The 14,919-nt window shown below is 45.0% G+C and overlaps 1 protein-coding gene across 1 annotated transcript; it reads right to left on the bottom strand.

The window, feature by feature from the left end:
• On the bottom strand, nt 1–1,276 carry RNF186 (ring finger protein 186). Its single transcript, XM_010997643.3, has one exon. It carries the CDS (start codon nt 1,062–1,064, stop codon nt 384–386), a length of 681 nt encoding a protein of 226 aa, XP_010995945.1. The 5' UTR covers nt 1,065–1,276; the 3' UTR covers nt 1–383.
• Between the last annotated feature and the right edge of the window lie 13,643 nt (nt 1,277–14,919).

Below are 14,919 nucleotides of genomic sequence, written 5' to 3'. Positions count from 1 at the left end.
TTGTGAAAAAAGGAATTCTGGTTCTATTTATTCAGCAATAACATCAATACCTGCAATACTTTCATCAGGATATAGAAAGAAAAACCAGGAGCATTGGAATAAGAGAAACAGGAGCCCCCATGTAGCGTTCAAGTGGTCTGCGCCTCCACCCCATCCCCAAACAGCTCAGCTGTGCTGCACCCTGGGCAGGCAGGCACAAGTCTATCGTCCAAGCACACAGCTCCTGACCCAAGACAGCCATTCTGGCTTCGGCTTGCGTCTAGCTGCCATTTAATCTCTGAAGGGAGCCAGTCTTATGTGTAGCCCCTGACCCTGTTCAGTGTGACAGTGAATGGGCGGCAGAGGCAGAAGTTGAAGCCCAACCCTGACTGCCTGATCGGAGCTCAGGCGATGGAAGAGATCTCATTGTGCTTCTGTTCTCTGCAGAAGAGAGTCCTGGGGGAGGGCCAGCAGCTGCCCTGGCTGCGGGAGTGACAGCAGAAAAGGACGGACATCAGCAGGGCCAGGGTGACGATGAGGCTGAGCACCCACCGGATGACGCCTGGGTAGATGACGGGCAGGATGAGGACGATGAGCAAGACCAGTAGCAGCAGGTGTGCCACCAGGCGCCGGGCTGCCACGCGGTTGGCACTCACCGCATCCTGCTCCTCCTCTTCTGCTAAGCTCGGCGGCCCCACTGTCGAGGTGGCAGGACCCGCCAGCCCCTGAGGACAGAGCTGCACCTCCTGGCCTGGCCGGGCCAGCCGCCCCAGCACGGCCTCCTGGTCACGCAGGCTGCAGATGAGGCCCCCGGGCACGGCGGTGGCCTTGCGGCACAGCGGGCAGGTGACAGACCAGGTGCCGTCCTGCACGCACAGCAGCAGCTTCAGGCAGACGGCACAGAAGGAGTGCCGGCAGCCCAGCAGCTTGGGCAGCCGGGTGCTGCCGTAGGGCTCCCGGCACACCAGGCATTCCAGGTCTCTGTCCACGGAGTCGCGATGACCCCCCGCAGAGCCCACGGTGCTGGAGGTGGGGGCTTCTTTGGAGATGAGCTGGGGCTGCTGCGGGAACTCAGGGCAGGCCATTCTGGGCACGGGAGCCCCTGGGATGTGGCAGATCAGGGCCTGGGCATTGACGGGGACTTTCGACCTGTGTGGCTGGGACCTGGATGTGGCCTGACCTCAAGCTGGGCGTCTCCAGCCTCCTCTTCCTTCTTGCCACCAGCCGTCTGGCACCACTCTCCTAGGGCTGCTCAGCTTGCTTCTTGGCTAACATTGTCCTTTCAGTTATTATTATTTCTTTCCTTGAAACCTAAGGTTAATCAGTAACTCGCGGGTCTGGAGACTTTGAATTGCCTGATAGGAGGGCCAAAGGGGCAGGGCCAGTGCGCGAATCAGGATTTTCCTGTTGGGGCCGGGTGCCCACAGGACGGTGGCTTCTGAGCTTTGGAGTGCAAACACCCATCCCCCCACCCCACCTCAGAAGCCTTTAAAAATGCAGATTTCTAGGTCCCAAACCCAGACACAGAGATTCAGCAAGGTCTGTGTGGGGTCTCGGAATCTGCACAGGTAACAGACATCACTGTGATTCTGACACAGGTGGACCAGGGGACCGTGCTTTGAGAAACATGCCACAGGCAGGTCTCAGACCAAACCTTCTGGATGTCAGGATCCGTGGGGAAAAAAGTTTATTTGTGCTTTAAGTACATTTGCAAGCAGGTGGCCTGGTGAAGCAGACAGAAGTGATGGAAAAAAAGCAGACAGAAGTGATGGAAAAAGTGTTTTGAGTAGCAGGGGGAAAGAAAGCCCAGGCAAACATGGGGAAGCCCAAAGCGTCCACGGGTATTTAGCATCTGCTGCTGCCGTCAGTTCCTTTATAGTCACAACAGTTGGATTAACCACGCCCGATTCACCAGCATCTCACTGCTACCCTGCTGTGCACTGCACAGATCTAATGACAGGTGCCCTATGTTGTGTGCTGGGCACACCGCATACCCAGTAGTAATAAAAACAGCTCCCGTGTATCTGGGCCTGCTGGGAGCCGGGCCCCGTGATTGAGTCCTCACCTGCGTCTCCCTGCATCCTGGCCCAACCCTGGAAGGAAGGCATGGCCGAGGCTTGGCAGCAAAGGCAGGGTGTGGTCAGGGCAGGCCTGCTGGCTGCCTGCCAAGGGGCCTTCTGTGGAGGCAGGACCCATAGAATCTACCAGCGTCCAAAGTCGGGTCCCAGCCCCATGAGTCCAGAAGCTCAACCTCGTCAGTTGGCGTGAGGGAACTGGCCTTCGGGCAGCTGACTCAAGCTAACAGCACTTATGTGGGACGGACAGACAGATGCAGCATGGTGGTTAAGAAAATGTGATTCCCCACCAGTAAGGACGGCCATCATTAAAAAGTCTACAAATAATAAACACTGGAGAGGGTGGGAGAAAAAGGAAACTTCTACGCCGTTGGTGGGAATATAAATTGGTGCAGCCACTATGGAAAACAATCTGGAGGTTCCTTAAAAAACTAAAAATAGACTTACCCTATGATCCATCAACCCTACTCCTGGGCGTATATCTGGAGAAAACTACAATCTGAAAAGACAGATGCACCTCAATATTCATAGCAGCACTATTTACAATAGCCAACACATGGAACCAATCTAAATGCCCATCAATGACTGGATAAAGAAGATGTGGTGTGTATATACACACACACACAATGGAATACTACTCGGCCATAGAAAAAATTGAAATAGTGCCATTTGCAGCAACATGGATGGACCTAGAGATGATCATACTAAGTGAAGTAAGTCAGACAGAAAGACAAATACCATATGATATCACTTATATGTGGGATCTTAAAAAAGATGATACAAATTCTATTTACAAACCAAAAATAGACTCATGGACATAGAAAACAAACTATAGTTACCAAAGGGGAATGGCGGGGAGGGATATATTAGAAGTTTGGGACAATAGATACATGTTACTGTATATAAAATAGATAAACAGCAAGGACCTACTGTATAGCATGGGGAACTGTATCCAATTTCTTATAACAACATATAATGGAAAATAATCTGAAAAAAATGTATGTATATGTATAAATGAATTGCTTTGTTATACACCTGAAACTAACATTGTAAATCAACTACACCTCAATAACAAATAAAAAGAGAAAAGAAAAGAAAATGGGACTCTCTCACCTTGTCCTGAATGTAAGAGGGCGGGGTGGCACAATCCACTTCCTCGAAATTATGCCAAGGCCGCGCCGAATCTGGAAGGAGGCCATGCCATCCTTTGCTGCCCCTGTTACCTGCTGAGGTCCCCAAAATCTAGCTCTTCTGATTCAGCCCCTTCCCCTACTCCAAGGAACAGGCTTTGTTCTCTTGCTTCACCTGCCCCCTGGGCCCTCTGTCTCTGAATCTAGTTCCCCACCCTCCACCCTCGCCACCACATCTCTTCTCTTTAGCCTTCAGCTTGACAATCAATTATTTCTTTCCATTGTTTTTTCCTCAGATCAAGCTGAAGGAGGCCTCAGATTTTGCACTGGGCATGTTTTCTCCCCATGCCCAGCATCCATTTCTCTTTTGACAGCTACCTGTTTCCTCTTAGTTGACTACTGCTCGCCACTGTCATTCTGTGTGGTTCCCAGCTCCATGGAAGGGGAGAGGCGATGTGATTCAGGACAGACCCATCAGTGTATTCCACCCCGCTGGCTGTAAGAACTGGTTCAGACATGGATTATGTGATCTAAGCCAAACCAATGAGATTCAACTCTGGGACTTCTGTTGCAACTACTGACAGGTTTCTCTACCTGCTGGGTTTCCAGGCTAGAGGATGGAATCCTTGTACTGCCAAGACCACAATGTGTAGCACAAAAGGAAGATGAGAAAAGAGTCAGAAAAAGGTCCAATGACACTGAATGCCTGGATCCAGCTATACCTGAAGCCAGAACTCTTCGGATTTTTGGGGGGGGGGGTTATAGCAACCTGTGAAAATAAAGCTGGCTTATTTTTAAGCCAGCTTGAGGTGGATTTTTGTCCATCTCAAGGGAAAGACATCTGTGTAACACAGCAATAGATGAATAGGGGAAATCCATGGGAAGTTATTTGGGGTTAGTATATAAAGAATAACTGTTTGATGTTGTTGGGCAACAACCATAACCATTAGGAAAATACATATTGGTTATAACAACCCAAATCTTACAGAAATATGTAAAGTAAAACGTGAAAGTTCCTTTGAAAAAGTTCCATTTCCTGAGAAACGATTGCGTTTAACAGAGTGTTCCTTTGTGTTGCCTGCATCCTACCATCTTGGCTGGGGAACTACTTTGTTTCTTAAAGGTGCTTTGGTTTAACCATCGTCTGCACTGGCTTCGTAGTTTAGACATCCAGCTTCTGTTACTTTACTAGCTGTGTGACCTTAGGCAAGTCTTTTCAACTTCACTAAAGTTTGCTCTTCCATTTGATAAAATGGAGACAATAATACTATAGGAAATTGTGGGTGACTACTTCAGCCCCTTGCCTCCATCAAACCTTGCTCAGAGGAGACAGTAGTTTATACGCCATGCTATGTAATTGATCTCAGTGTAATTGACCTCACCTGGGGACACAGAGATAAGACACTTTGGACACTTTGGACACTTTGGTGATCTGTTTAGATAGTGCTTCTTAAAGAGAAGTGAATGTGGGCTGAATCTGTTGCAAAGCCTGAAGCAGATGTATCCCAGTGGAAGAAAAAAAGTTCTCTGGAGCTTAAAATGTTAAATTTATCTAGGTTTCTCATTCTACACTATGTTATATTGGTGCTTGTGGTGATTTTAGGATTCAGAAATTTTGTCTTTCCAAATCTTCAAAAAATATATTAATTACTATACAAATGTGAGCTTGTTCATTCCCAGTAAACTTTTTTTTTTCCCCTTTTGAAATGCAATGTCTTCCGTCCTGTGCTTAACACAGTCCCGGGGTTGTAAGGAGTTTGAGAAGCAGAGCGTCAGTGAGGCTAGAATTTCACAGCCTGCTGCAGGTGGGGAAACCAGAGCCAGGTCTCTTGATGGACCATCTCAGAAATCCCACCACGCAGGTAACCACAGACCCATGCCTTATAGAGACATTTCTGATCTGAGCTTTAGGTTCTGCATAGGTTCACTGGGAAAGGAGTGAGAGAGCAATGATGTCATGAGGTCAAACTGTCTGATCCCTGCCTGGTCCCTGATCTTGGCCAGCCCATCCTTACTCTACACCCTAGTGGCCCCAGAGAGCCGTGTCCCAGCCAAACACCCCATCAGCCCTGTCCCCTCCTCTCCCCAGGCTGCCTGGTGTTTTAGCTCACTCTTAGTCCAGAATTTCTGCCTCTGTGCTCCTTGGAACCCAACTGGCTATGCCTCCACCCCTCTCAAAGGGTCTGTGTGTCTGCAGGTGGATAGTGGGGGAGATAGAGGACCTGGCTTTGAAACCAAAATAACAGTAACAGGATAATGAAGATCAAGTTCGGAGAGAGAGAAATCATGCAAGAGAGAAAGTGAGCCCCAGAACCTCAGCTGCAGGAGGTTGGAAATTGCACTTCCCAGGCTCGGATTTCTAAAAATAATGATGTAAAAAAACCCCCTGTTTATTATTAAAAAAAAAATAAAGGAGTTATTTACTTTACTGACGAACATAAAGAAAATGACGTCAGTAATCAGTAATCTCTCAGCCCACAGAGAACCAGTTTTAATTTTGGATATCTCTCTTTAGACTTCTCTCTGCGCACAATTACACAAAAATTTTTTTTCCCCATTAAAATGGGATCTTGCAACAAGAAGTTGATACTGTATAGCACAGGGAACTATGTTCAATATCTAGTAACTTAGAGTGAAAAAGAATATGAAAACGAATATATATACGTTCATGTAAGACTGAAGCATTGTGCTGTGCACCAGAAATTGACACAGCATTGTAAACTGACTAGAATTCAATAAAAACAAATACATACAAAAGAAAACAAACACCCTCTATATTCTAGTAATCTGTATTTTTAATGAATAGTTTATCATACATCTTTTTCCATATTAATTGATACACTTTGAATCCTTTGTGAAGGCTGTATTGTATTCTGTACTATTAATGTTTTATATTTTAGTTAATCAATTCCCATGAGTGGAATATTTAGGTTGTTTTCATTTTCTACCGTTATTGACAGTCCTATGATGAGCTTCCTGGGACGTGCACTTTTTATATCTGGCCCTTTCAATGTTGCAACATGTATGATACCTTCTCGATCTGCCTTTTTGGCTGAGGAGCATCTGCTGGTTCAGGTCCCAAACTTGGTTCTGTGCTGAGTTGTTTATGAACCTGATTTAAGCCATGAAGGTTGGAACTACCAGCTGATAAGCAATAGATGAGATCCCTTCTGTCTGAGTCAGAATTATCCAAATGCTTCTATCCCTTGGACTACAGAAATCAGACAGCAAGCCCCTAAGACCACATTTTCATTGCTTTTGGAATGATTCTAGGGTCCAGACCCAGTTCTCACTGCCACCTCTAAACTTCCTTTCCTGTCCCTCCCTCCCCCTAGCCAGATCCTGTTAGCCCCTCAACTCGGAATTCTTCCTTGACCTCCTTCTGACTGTCTCCTGGGACACAGCTGGCATGTCTTTGATCTCCAGTCCCTTAACTACTTCCTCCGTTCCATGCAGCTAAGCTGGTGGGCACAGGGAACCCCACCTTTGCTGTTGGCTCAGGCCCTCAGGGAGCACATCTGGTCCCCTTGGTGGAGAAGGAGCATCTCATAGGTTGTGAGAAGTTCTCATCTTCATCCTCTTGACCTCCTTTCTGTGTCCTAGTTGTTTGGACTAAGAATGGGAGTCTTGGAAAAGAGGAGTTGCAGGAAGAAGCATTCTTATTTCACCGTAAGGCTGTCAGAAAAGCTGAGGGGTGGGTCATGTCAGACACTGTTGTTTTAAACCATCAGACAACTAACTCTATCAAATGCCTGGCCGAGAGAAAATTGATTTGGAGGAGTTTAATTCATCTGCTCCTCCAGATCAGCATTACTCAACTTGCCTAGCTTTCTATGAGCTTCTAAAAGAGTTTCCTGAAAAAACTGGAGATGGGCGGGGAGGAGGGTTCCATAGACAAACACAGGAAATAAAACATCCTTCACCTGAACATGAGGATTCACATGGGCATTCGAGTATTAAGAGCTCCTAGAGCTCCTACAGTTAACAAATTTGTTTGATTTTGTTTAATCCTGATTTTATCCCAAGCTTATTTCCCATGATATCCTTTTCTTACTGAACACTTATTTAATGCTGTATACAATGCCGGGGTTCCAAGGAACACAGCTTGGGAAAGGCTGTTGGATCAAGCTAAGCCTTTAGAAAGTTGCATTTGACCCTGCTTTCTAAAGGCTCTTATTGGGTAGGTTGTATTTTGGGGCTGTTTTGTTGGCTTTCTTCAGAGGATATTCTAAGAAATAGTCTTAGGAAACCCGTTACTACATGTACGTTCAGTGATGTGGCCAGGGAATCCTGTGCATGACACTATTTGGTGTCATTTGTATACATGTGTGAAATTTTTCTTGTTGGGTTAAGTGCTGGAAAAAGCTTTGTTTCCTCCGAAGGCAGATTGTGTCTGTTCATACTACTCAGATATTCTGAACTACATAATTATAGTTTCCCATTTTGCTTTGGCCACCAGGGAGCTCTTCCATAGCACCTATGGAATATCACATTTGGCATGTGGTCTTGCAGTCCCTTCTTACCCCCCAAGCCCAGTTAATGGTTTACTTAGTCCTGAAGGCTGATGTTTTACCTTTGTATTTATATGTTACTTTTATATATTTTTGGTAAATGATTCCAAAATGTTTGTAGAAAGAGGAGATGTAGAAAAAAGAAGAAAAGAAATGAAGATAGACTAATAGGGAAAGAATGGGTAAATCCAGGCAGACCTCGGAGATATTGTGGGTTTGGTTCCAGACCACTGCAGTAAGGCAAATAGCAATAAAGTGAGTCATATGAACTTTCTGGCCTCCCAGTGCATATAAAAGTTATGTTTACACTATACAGTAGTCTACTAAGTGTGCAATAGCATTATGTCTAAAAAAAGCTGTACATAATTAAAAGTAATACTGTTGGGAAAATGTTGCCAATAGCCTTGCTCTACGCAGGGTTGCCACAAACCTTCAATTTTTAAGAAACAAATTATCTGCACAGCACAATAAAGTGAAATGCAATGAGATAAGACGTGCTTGTATAGGACAGAAGGCAGAGGCGACGGGGAGAGTGTGGGCATGGAACCTGGCATCCTTTCTTGAGATTAAACCCCTGGGCTCGTTCCTCCTTCGACTCATGGTGTCCTGGTTACTGGAGGCTTGGAGACGACGTGTGCCTATCAGAACACCTCTCACTTGTCCTCTGCCAGCCACAGTCCAGGGAGCATGGACCTGGACCATGTGAAAATTAATCCCCCCAAGCGTGACCTGTGACTCATTCGACTGCTCTTCAGGGTGATCCACCCAAGGTCACGGAGCTGCCAAACCAGCCCCTCTTTTCTCCCAAAGTGTTCAGTCCTGACCTTTGCAGAGACCCCCAGGGAGGGAGACCCTCGACTAGAAATAACAGAGGCTTCCGGGCACTTGGCCTTGGAGTTGGTGGTAGGATGGCTGTTTTGGAGCAGACTGGAATGTCAGATGGACCTGTGTTCAACTCTTAGCTGTGTGTCTCTGAGCAACCAACCCAGCCTCTCTGATTCTTAGTTTCTTCATCTGTCTTGTGGAGATCAAAATAGTGTCTATGCCAGGAATCTTTTGGTCGTAAGAGTCAGAAAACTCAACTCCAACTAACATAGCTCACAAAGAAAAGGCATTCCTTGGCTCATGTGACTGAGACGTCCAAAGGTGGTCTGGCTTTAGGTGAGCTGGACTGTGTGGCTTTCATGAGAACCATCATTTGTTGAAGGCTTTCTTGGATTAGTCATTTATCCCTCACAACACACCTAAGAGATGAATATTATTTCTGAATTATGCATGAGAAAACTAAGTCACAGAAAAGTTAAGTGGCTTACATGGCTGGCCAGGATGCGACCTAGGGGAGTCTGGCTCCTAAAGCAGCACTCTAACCACTACACCTTGCTGAGTTAGATTCCTTTGCCGGCAAAGCGTGACAGTGATCATGTGCCCCTTATGTAAAGAGGGAGCCCCCAACGCCAGCCCTTCCCTCCCCCAGCACTCCTGCCTCAACCCTGCCGTCTGTCATGAGCCTCAAGACTCATCTTTAGAGGACCTTTATCCTCGTGTTTGTTTACAACCACTAGGGATCCAGATCTTGGGCTTGCTAATCGCCAAAAGGCTCTATCATGCCCTTTCTATCCCCTTCTCTGCCCCTCCCCAGCTCCGGAAAACCTCTGGAATTCACAGTTGGTTATCAGCAAAAATCCCCATATCTTGACTTCTTCCCTGGAAGTTCCTGTCACCCATGTGCTCTAACAGGACCCTGGCTCCCCCCTGGGACACTGCTGTCCCTGCTGCCCTCTGGAGCCATGCCTGTTTTCCCTCCCACTGCCCTTGAGCTGCTGGACCTGGAGGTGGGCAGCCAACCCCTGCACTTGTGAACGAGATCCCATCCCCTTGGGTCTGGTCAAGGACACTGCACAGGCAATTCATTCTTTTCTACAACATCACATCTTTTGCTCTCTTCTGAATCATTCCCAGTAGCATAAAAACATCTATTATTTTCTCATCTTTGAAAAAGTCAAACTTATCTTGATTCCATTTCCCCAGTTAGTTGCCATCTTATTTCTTTACTCTCTTTTGAAAAGAATTCGTTGAAAAAGTCATCTGTAGTCTCTGTCCCTTGTTCCTTTCCCCTAACATTTTATTATGAAAAAAATACTGTGCACTTGAAAGAATTCACGGTGAACACCTGTATATCCACCACCTAGAGTTTCCCATCAACATGCTACTATACTCACTTCATCATATATCTAATCATCCATCCATTCCTCTATCCATCCATCAATCCATCTAATTTTTATGCAGCTCAAAGTAAATTGCAGATATCAGTATACTTCCCCTAAATACTTTAGTATGCTTGTTATTACCTAGTATATATTTGTTCACAGTTTTTTCTTTTGTGGAAAAATTTGTATATATTGAAATGTACCTGTTTTAGACATATACTTTTTTTTTACTTTTAAACTTGCTTAAATCAGACTTTCATCCCCACCATTCCAACAATGACCTCCATGTTGCTAAATCCAATGGGCAATCCTTAGTCCTTGGTTTACTGATCTAACACAGGCAGCATTTGACCTGGTTGATTACGCCCTCCTTTCTTTACTTGACTCTCAATACTTACCTTTTTCTCTTATCTTACCAGTCACTTCTCAGTCTTTTTTGCTAATCTTTCTCATCAAGAGGTCTGGATCCTCTTCGCTTCTCATCTACACTCACTTCCTTGGGAATCTTTTTCATTTCTTGGTTACTACATCACCTTGATGCTACAACTCCCAAATTTATGTCTCCAGCCACGAAGCTCACTCCTGAGCTCCAAATTTGCATATCCAAGTGCTCACATCTCTCTTTGGATGTCTGATTGATAGCTCAATTTCTCCACATCCCAACCTGAACTCCTGTTCTCAACCTCTCCCTCTCAAACACCCAGTCTACCTGCAGCCTTCCCCCTTTTTCCCAGTTGATGGCAACTCTGTCATTCAAGTTGCTCAAATAAAAAAAAAAACATTGGAGTTGTCCTTGACTTTCCTCTTCTTTCACACTCACAGTCAATTGGTCAGAAATCTAATTTCCTCCGTCTTCAAACTCTATCCCGAATCTAACCACTTCTCACCATTGACACTTCCGCCACCTTGTCTGAGCTGCCGTCGTCTCTCGCCTGGGTTCTTGGTGCTAGCTTCCTGATAGGTCTTCCTGCTCCCATCCATGTTCTGCACATTCTCAACACACCAGCTACAGTTAAACTTTAGAAATGATTCTCATCTCATGTCTCTCCTCTACTCAAAACCCCGCAGTGACTCCCAGCTCACTCTGAATAAAAGCCAAAGTCCCTACAGTGGCCCACAAGGCTCTCCATGAGCAGCCCTGTTATCTCTCTGACCTTCTCCTATTGCTCTCTTCCCTCTCACCGCACTCGACACACTGACTCCCAATTCAGACCGAGGGCCTTTGCTCTACCTGTTCCTTCTGCGTGGAATTCTCTTCTCCCAGATACTGACTTGCCTTTCAAGTCTTTGCTGAAATATCATCTGCTCAATGACGTCTACCCTATCCTGTTCGTTACAACAAACTCTCTCCTCCATCTTGTACTTCTTATTCCATTTATCCTTTTCAACATACTATATAATGTGTGTATTTATTATGTTTATTGTCTTTTCCTCATTCTACTTGGATGTCTAATGACATCTCAAACTCAGCATGTCCTGAACTAAACTCCTGTCCCCCGACTCCAGCCACAAAGCCCATTCTGCCTGCAGCCTTCCCAGAGGGCAGGTATATCTTTGTCTCTTTGGTTCACTTCTGTATCCTAAGTGCCTAGAATAGAGCCGGGCCCATAGCAGGTGCTAAATATTTGTTTATGGACAGGTTTCTATAGCTCTGTGTGTCTCTGCGGTAGACCGTGTTTTTCTCTGGCTTTTGAACAGCCATGACCTTCCCTGTCCTTTTTGCTTGCTGGCAAAATGCTAAATTACGAAGGGTTAAACAGCACAGAAGTTGTGTTAATCCGCTAGGATTGCCATAATACAATACCACGATGGAGTGGCTCAAGCAACAGAAGTTCATTTGTTCAGAGCCCTGGTGGCTAGACGGCTAAGATCAAGGTGTCACTAAAGTTGGTTTCCTGATGAGGCCTCTCTTCCTGGCTTGTAGATGGCTGTCTTCTCACTGCATCCTCACATGTCCTTCCCTCTGTGCACGTGCAGGGAGAGAGGGCTCTGGTGTCTCTTCTTCTTCTCATAAGGACACCAGTCCTGTTGGATTAGGGACCTATTCCCATGACCTCATTTAGCTTTATTACCCCCCTTAAGGCCTTATCTCTAAATACATTCACATTGGGGTTAGGGCTTCAACATATGAATTCGGGACGTGCATAATTCAGTCCATAACAGAAACTTATTTTTCTGTCCCATGAAGTCTTGATTGCTGATCTGGGGATGGTATGACACTCCACAGTTCAAGGATGTCCTTCTTCTTCCTCTGTCTTTACTGGCCTCCATCTTCAAGTTCACCTTGTACTCCAAGTTGGCTTCTCAGGTTTGCATTTCATCCTACAGGAAGGAGGAAAAGGAAGACAGAGTGCACTGGTCCCGCCACTAAGGACACTTCCCAGAAGCTGCACTGACCAATTCTGCTTACATCTTATCGGCCAATCCCACAGCCACTCCTCTCTGTAAAGGAGGGTAGAACATTTAGTCTTTATATAAGAAGCCGAGTGCCCAGTTACAATCTCAGTTTTATTACTATCACTTACAGAAACCTGATCGAACGAATAAGGCCTTTACTTGCATGTAACCTTAAGAAAATTATTTAACCTCTTTTCTGAAAAATATAACAGAAACTAGTTTGTGACAGACACACGGTTTATTTATTTTTCCAGCAAATGTATATTGAGCATCAATTATGAAGCAGTCCAAGGGTGAAGTATTAAGGACACAGTGGTGAACAAGAAAGACACAGTCTGTGTTCTTGGAGACAGCAAATAGAGAAAAATGTCAGTGGTGAAGGTAATAAGGAGAATTAAAACAGGATGACATGGTTGTAAGTGACTGGGTGGCTATCTGGATTGGGTGGTCAGGAAGTGAAAGTTATATTGAGATCTGAAGAAATTGAAAGTGTTCAGTCAAATAGTAGCCATTGTTTTTTAGCTATTCCAATGAAGAAGGAACTGAATCACCACGAGTCAGTAGATCTAGGTCTGTTCCTGGCCCTGCCTTCGCTTGCTTTGTGTCCTTGAGCAAGCTACTTAGCTGGTCTGAGTGTTTATTTTCTTGTCTTAAAAAGAAAATTGTTACCCTCCACGTTCTTTTCTTGAACAGATTAGTTCCAAAATCACTGTGTAGGGGAAAGCAAGGTAGGTGTCTGCGCTGGAAGGAGGTGGGGTGGGAAGCTTCTATGACCTGGAGTCGGGTAGGAGGGGTGTCCACACACTGGTGCAGCCTGGCACAAAGAACCCAGAGGTCAGTAAAAGGAGAATATTTGTGTGAGGTATGACCCGGTGTGTGTTGTCAGAGCCCAGGCGGGGTGAGACGGATACTCTATCGTGGGGTATCAGAGCCTAGCGGGGTGAGGGGCATATCTGCACAGGGCCGACGTGGTGGCATGCTTGGGAGATTTGTGACATATGAAGACTGACCAAGTAAATAAATATTAATTAAAAGTTAAAAATTATGAGACCAAGTTGATGTCAGTGAAAATGTCAGAGTAAAGGCCGCTGAAATTCCTTCCCTTTATAAAAGTGAAGAGAAAACAGGCAAAAATAGTCAGAATCCATTCTTTTCAGAACTCTGGAAATTAACCAAAGGCTTTCAGCAGTGCAGGGAGCATTTACTCTAGAAAAATGGCTACATCTTGGTAAGAACAATCAGCTTTGTGGTATTTTAATGTGTGAGATTCCCACCAGTCTCTCCAGCTCTATGGCAGCCTTGAAAGTTAAGACAGTGAAAACCAGCAGCCAGGCAGCCAGTGGAGAGGCACAGTGGGGTTGGAGATCCCTCGAAGTATTGCCCTCAGAGAACTGTCATTATTTGACTTGTCTGATGGTTAACTGGAAGACTTCATTTGCAAGGCTATTTTTATTTGCCCTGACTTGCAGCTCACCCAGTTTGCAAAGCCTTTTTTTCCAAAGGCATTTGTCAGCAACGTTTAGAGGGAGTTGTTTAACGCTGAGGCTGCCTGAGGTAGTGGATAACATTTGGTGTAAACAAAAGGTTAACCAAAAAGCTTGAAAGGAGAAGTTGGAGAATCAAATATTCACAGGGTCTGTGAAAACCTCTGGCATATTCCTGGGAATCCTAGAAAATCACATGCATGTGAGGGCTGTGAGCATGTGGAGGGTTACACGTGTGCTCAGGAAAAACCTGGGAAGAGATATCACTTTGCATCCGCTAGAATGATTACAATTAAAACGAAAACCTGACAACTGTTTTAGGGGGGAAGATGTGGAGAAATCGGAACCCCTCTACATGGCTGGTGAGAAAGTAAAATTATACAGACACTTTGGAAAACACTTTGGCAGTTCCTCAAAACGGAAAACGTAGAATTACCAAATGATTCAGCAATTGTGCATCTAGGTAGATGCTCAAAAGAATCAAACGCATGTTCACCTAAAAACTGTAAATGAAGGATCATAGTAGCATTTTACTTATAACAGCTGAAAAAGTGAAAACAACCCAAATACCCATTTACTGGTAGGTTAATTTTTTAAAGATGGAGGTACTGGGGATTGAACCAAGGACCTCGTGCATGCTAAGTGTGTGCTCTACCACTGAGCTATTTCCCTCCCTGCCAAATTTCTATTTACTGGTGAGTAGATAGACAAAATGTGGAATATACATACGATGGTGTATTATCCACCTGCAACAGTGAACGAAGTAATGACACACTACAACACGGGTAATCCTGTGCTAAATTAAAGAAGGCAGGCAGAAAAGGTCACATAGTATTTGATCCCATTTATAGCATCCAAAATAAGCAAATATGTACAGTCAGAATGCAGGTTAGTGGTTGACAGAGGATAGAGAGATGAGGGGTTTGGGGAGCGACTGCTAATGGATTTGGAGTTTCTTTTTGGGGGGTGACGAACATATTCTAGTCCTAGATAATGATGATGGCTGCACAATCTTGCGAATATTCTAAAAGTCAATCAATTGCACATTTTAAACTGGTGAATTTTACAGTATATGATTTACATCTCAAAGAAAATAAGATCTAATTTTTCACTGTTAGAGGAGAAAGATACAAGTA

The sequence above is a fragment of the Camelus dromedarius genome, chromosome 14 (assembly GCF_036321535.1).
Source record: "Camelus dromedarius isolate mCamDro1 chromosome 14, mCamDro1.pat, whole genome shotgun sequence".
NCBI lineage: Eukaryota > Metazoa > Chordata > Mammalia > Artiodactyla > Camelidae > Camelus > Camelus dromedarius.
This window is presented reverse-complemented; position numbering and strand designations above follow the sequence as displayed.

What these genes read in the sequence shown, in the direction of transcription:
- RNF186 (XM_010997643.3), bottom strand. Translation starts at nt 1,064, where the DNA reads ATGGCCTGCCCTGAGTTCCCGCAGCAGCCCCAGCTCATCTCCAAAGAA.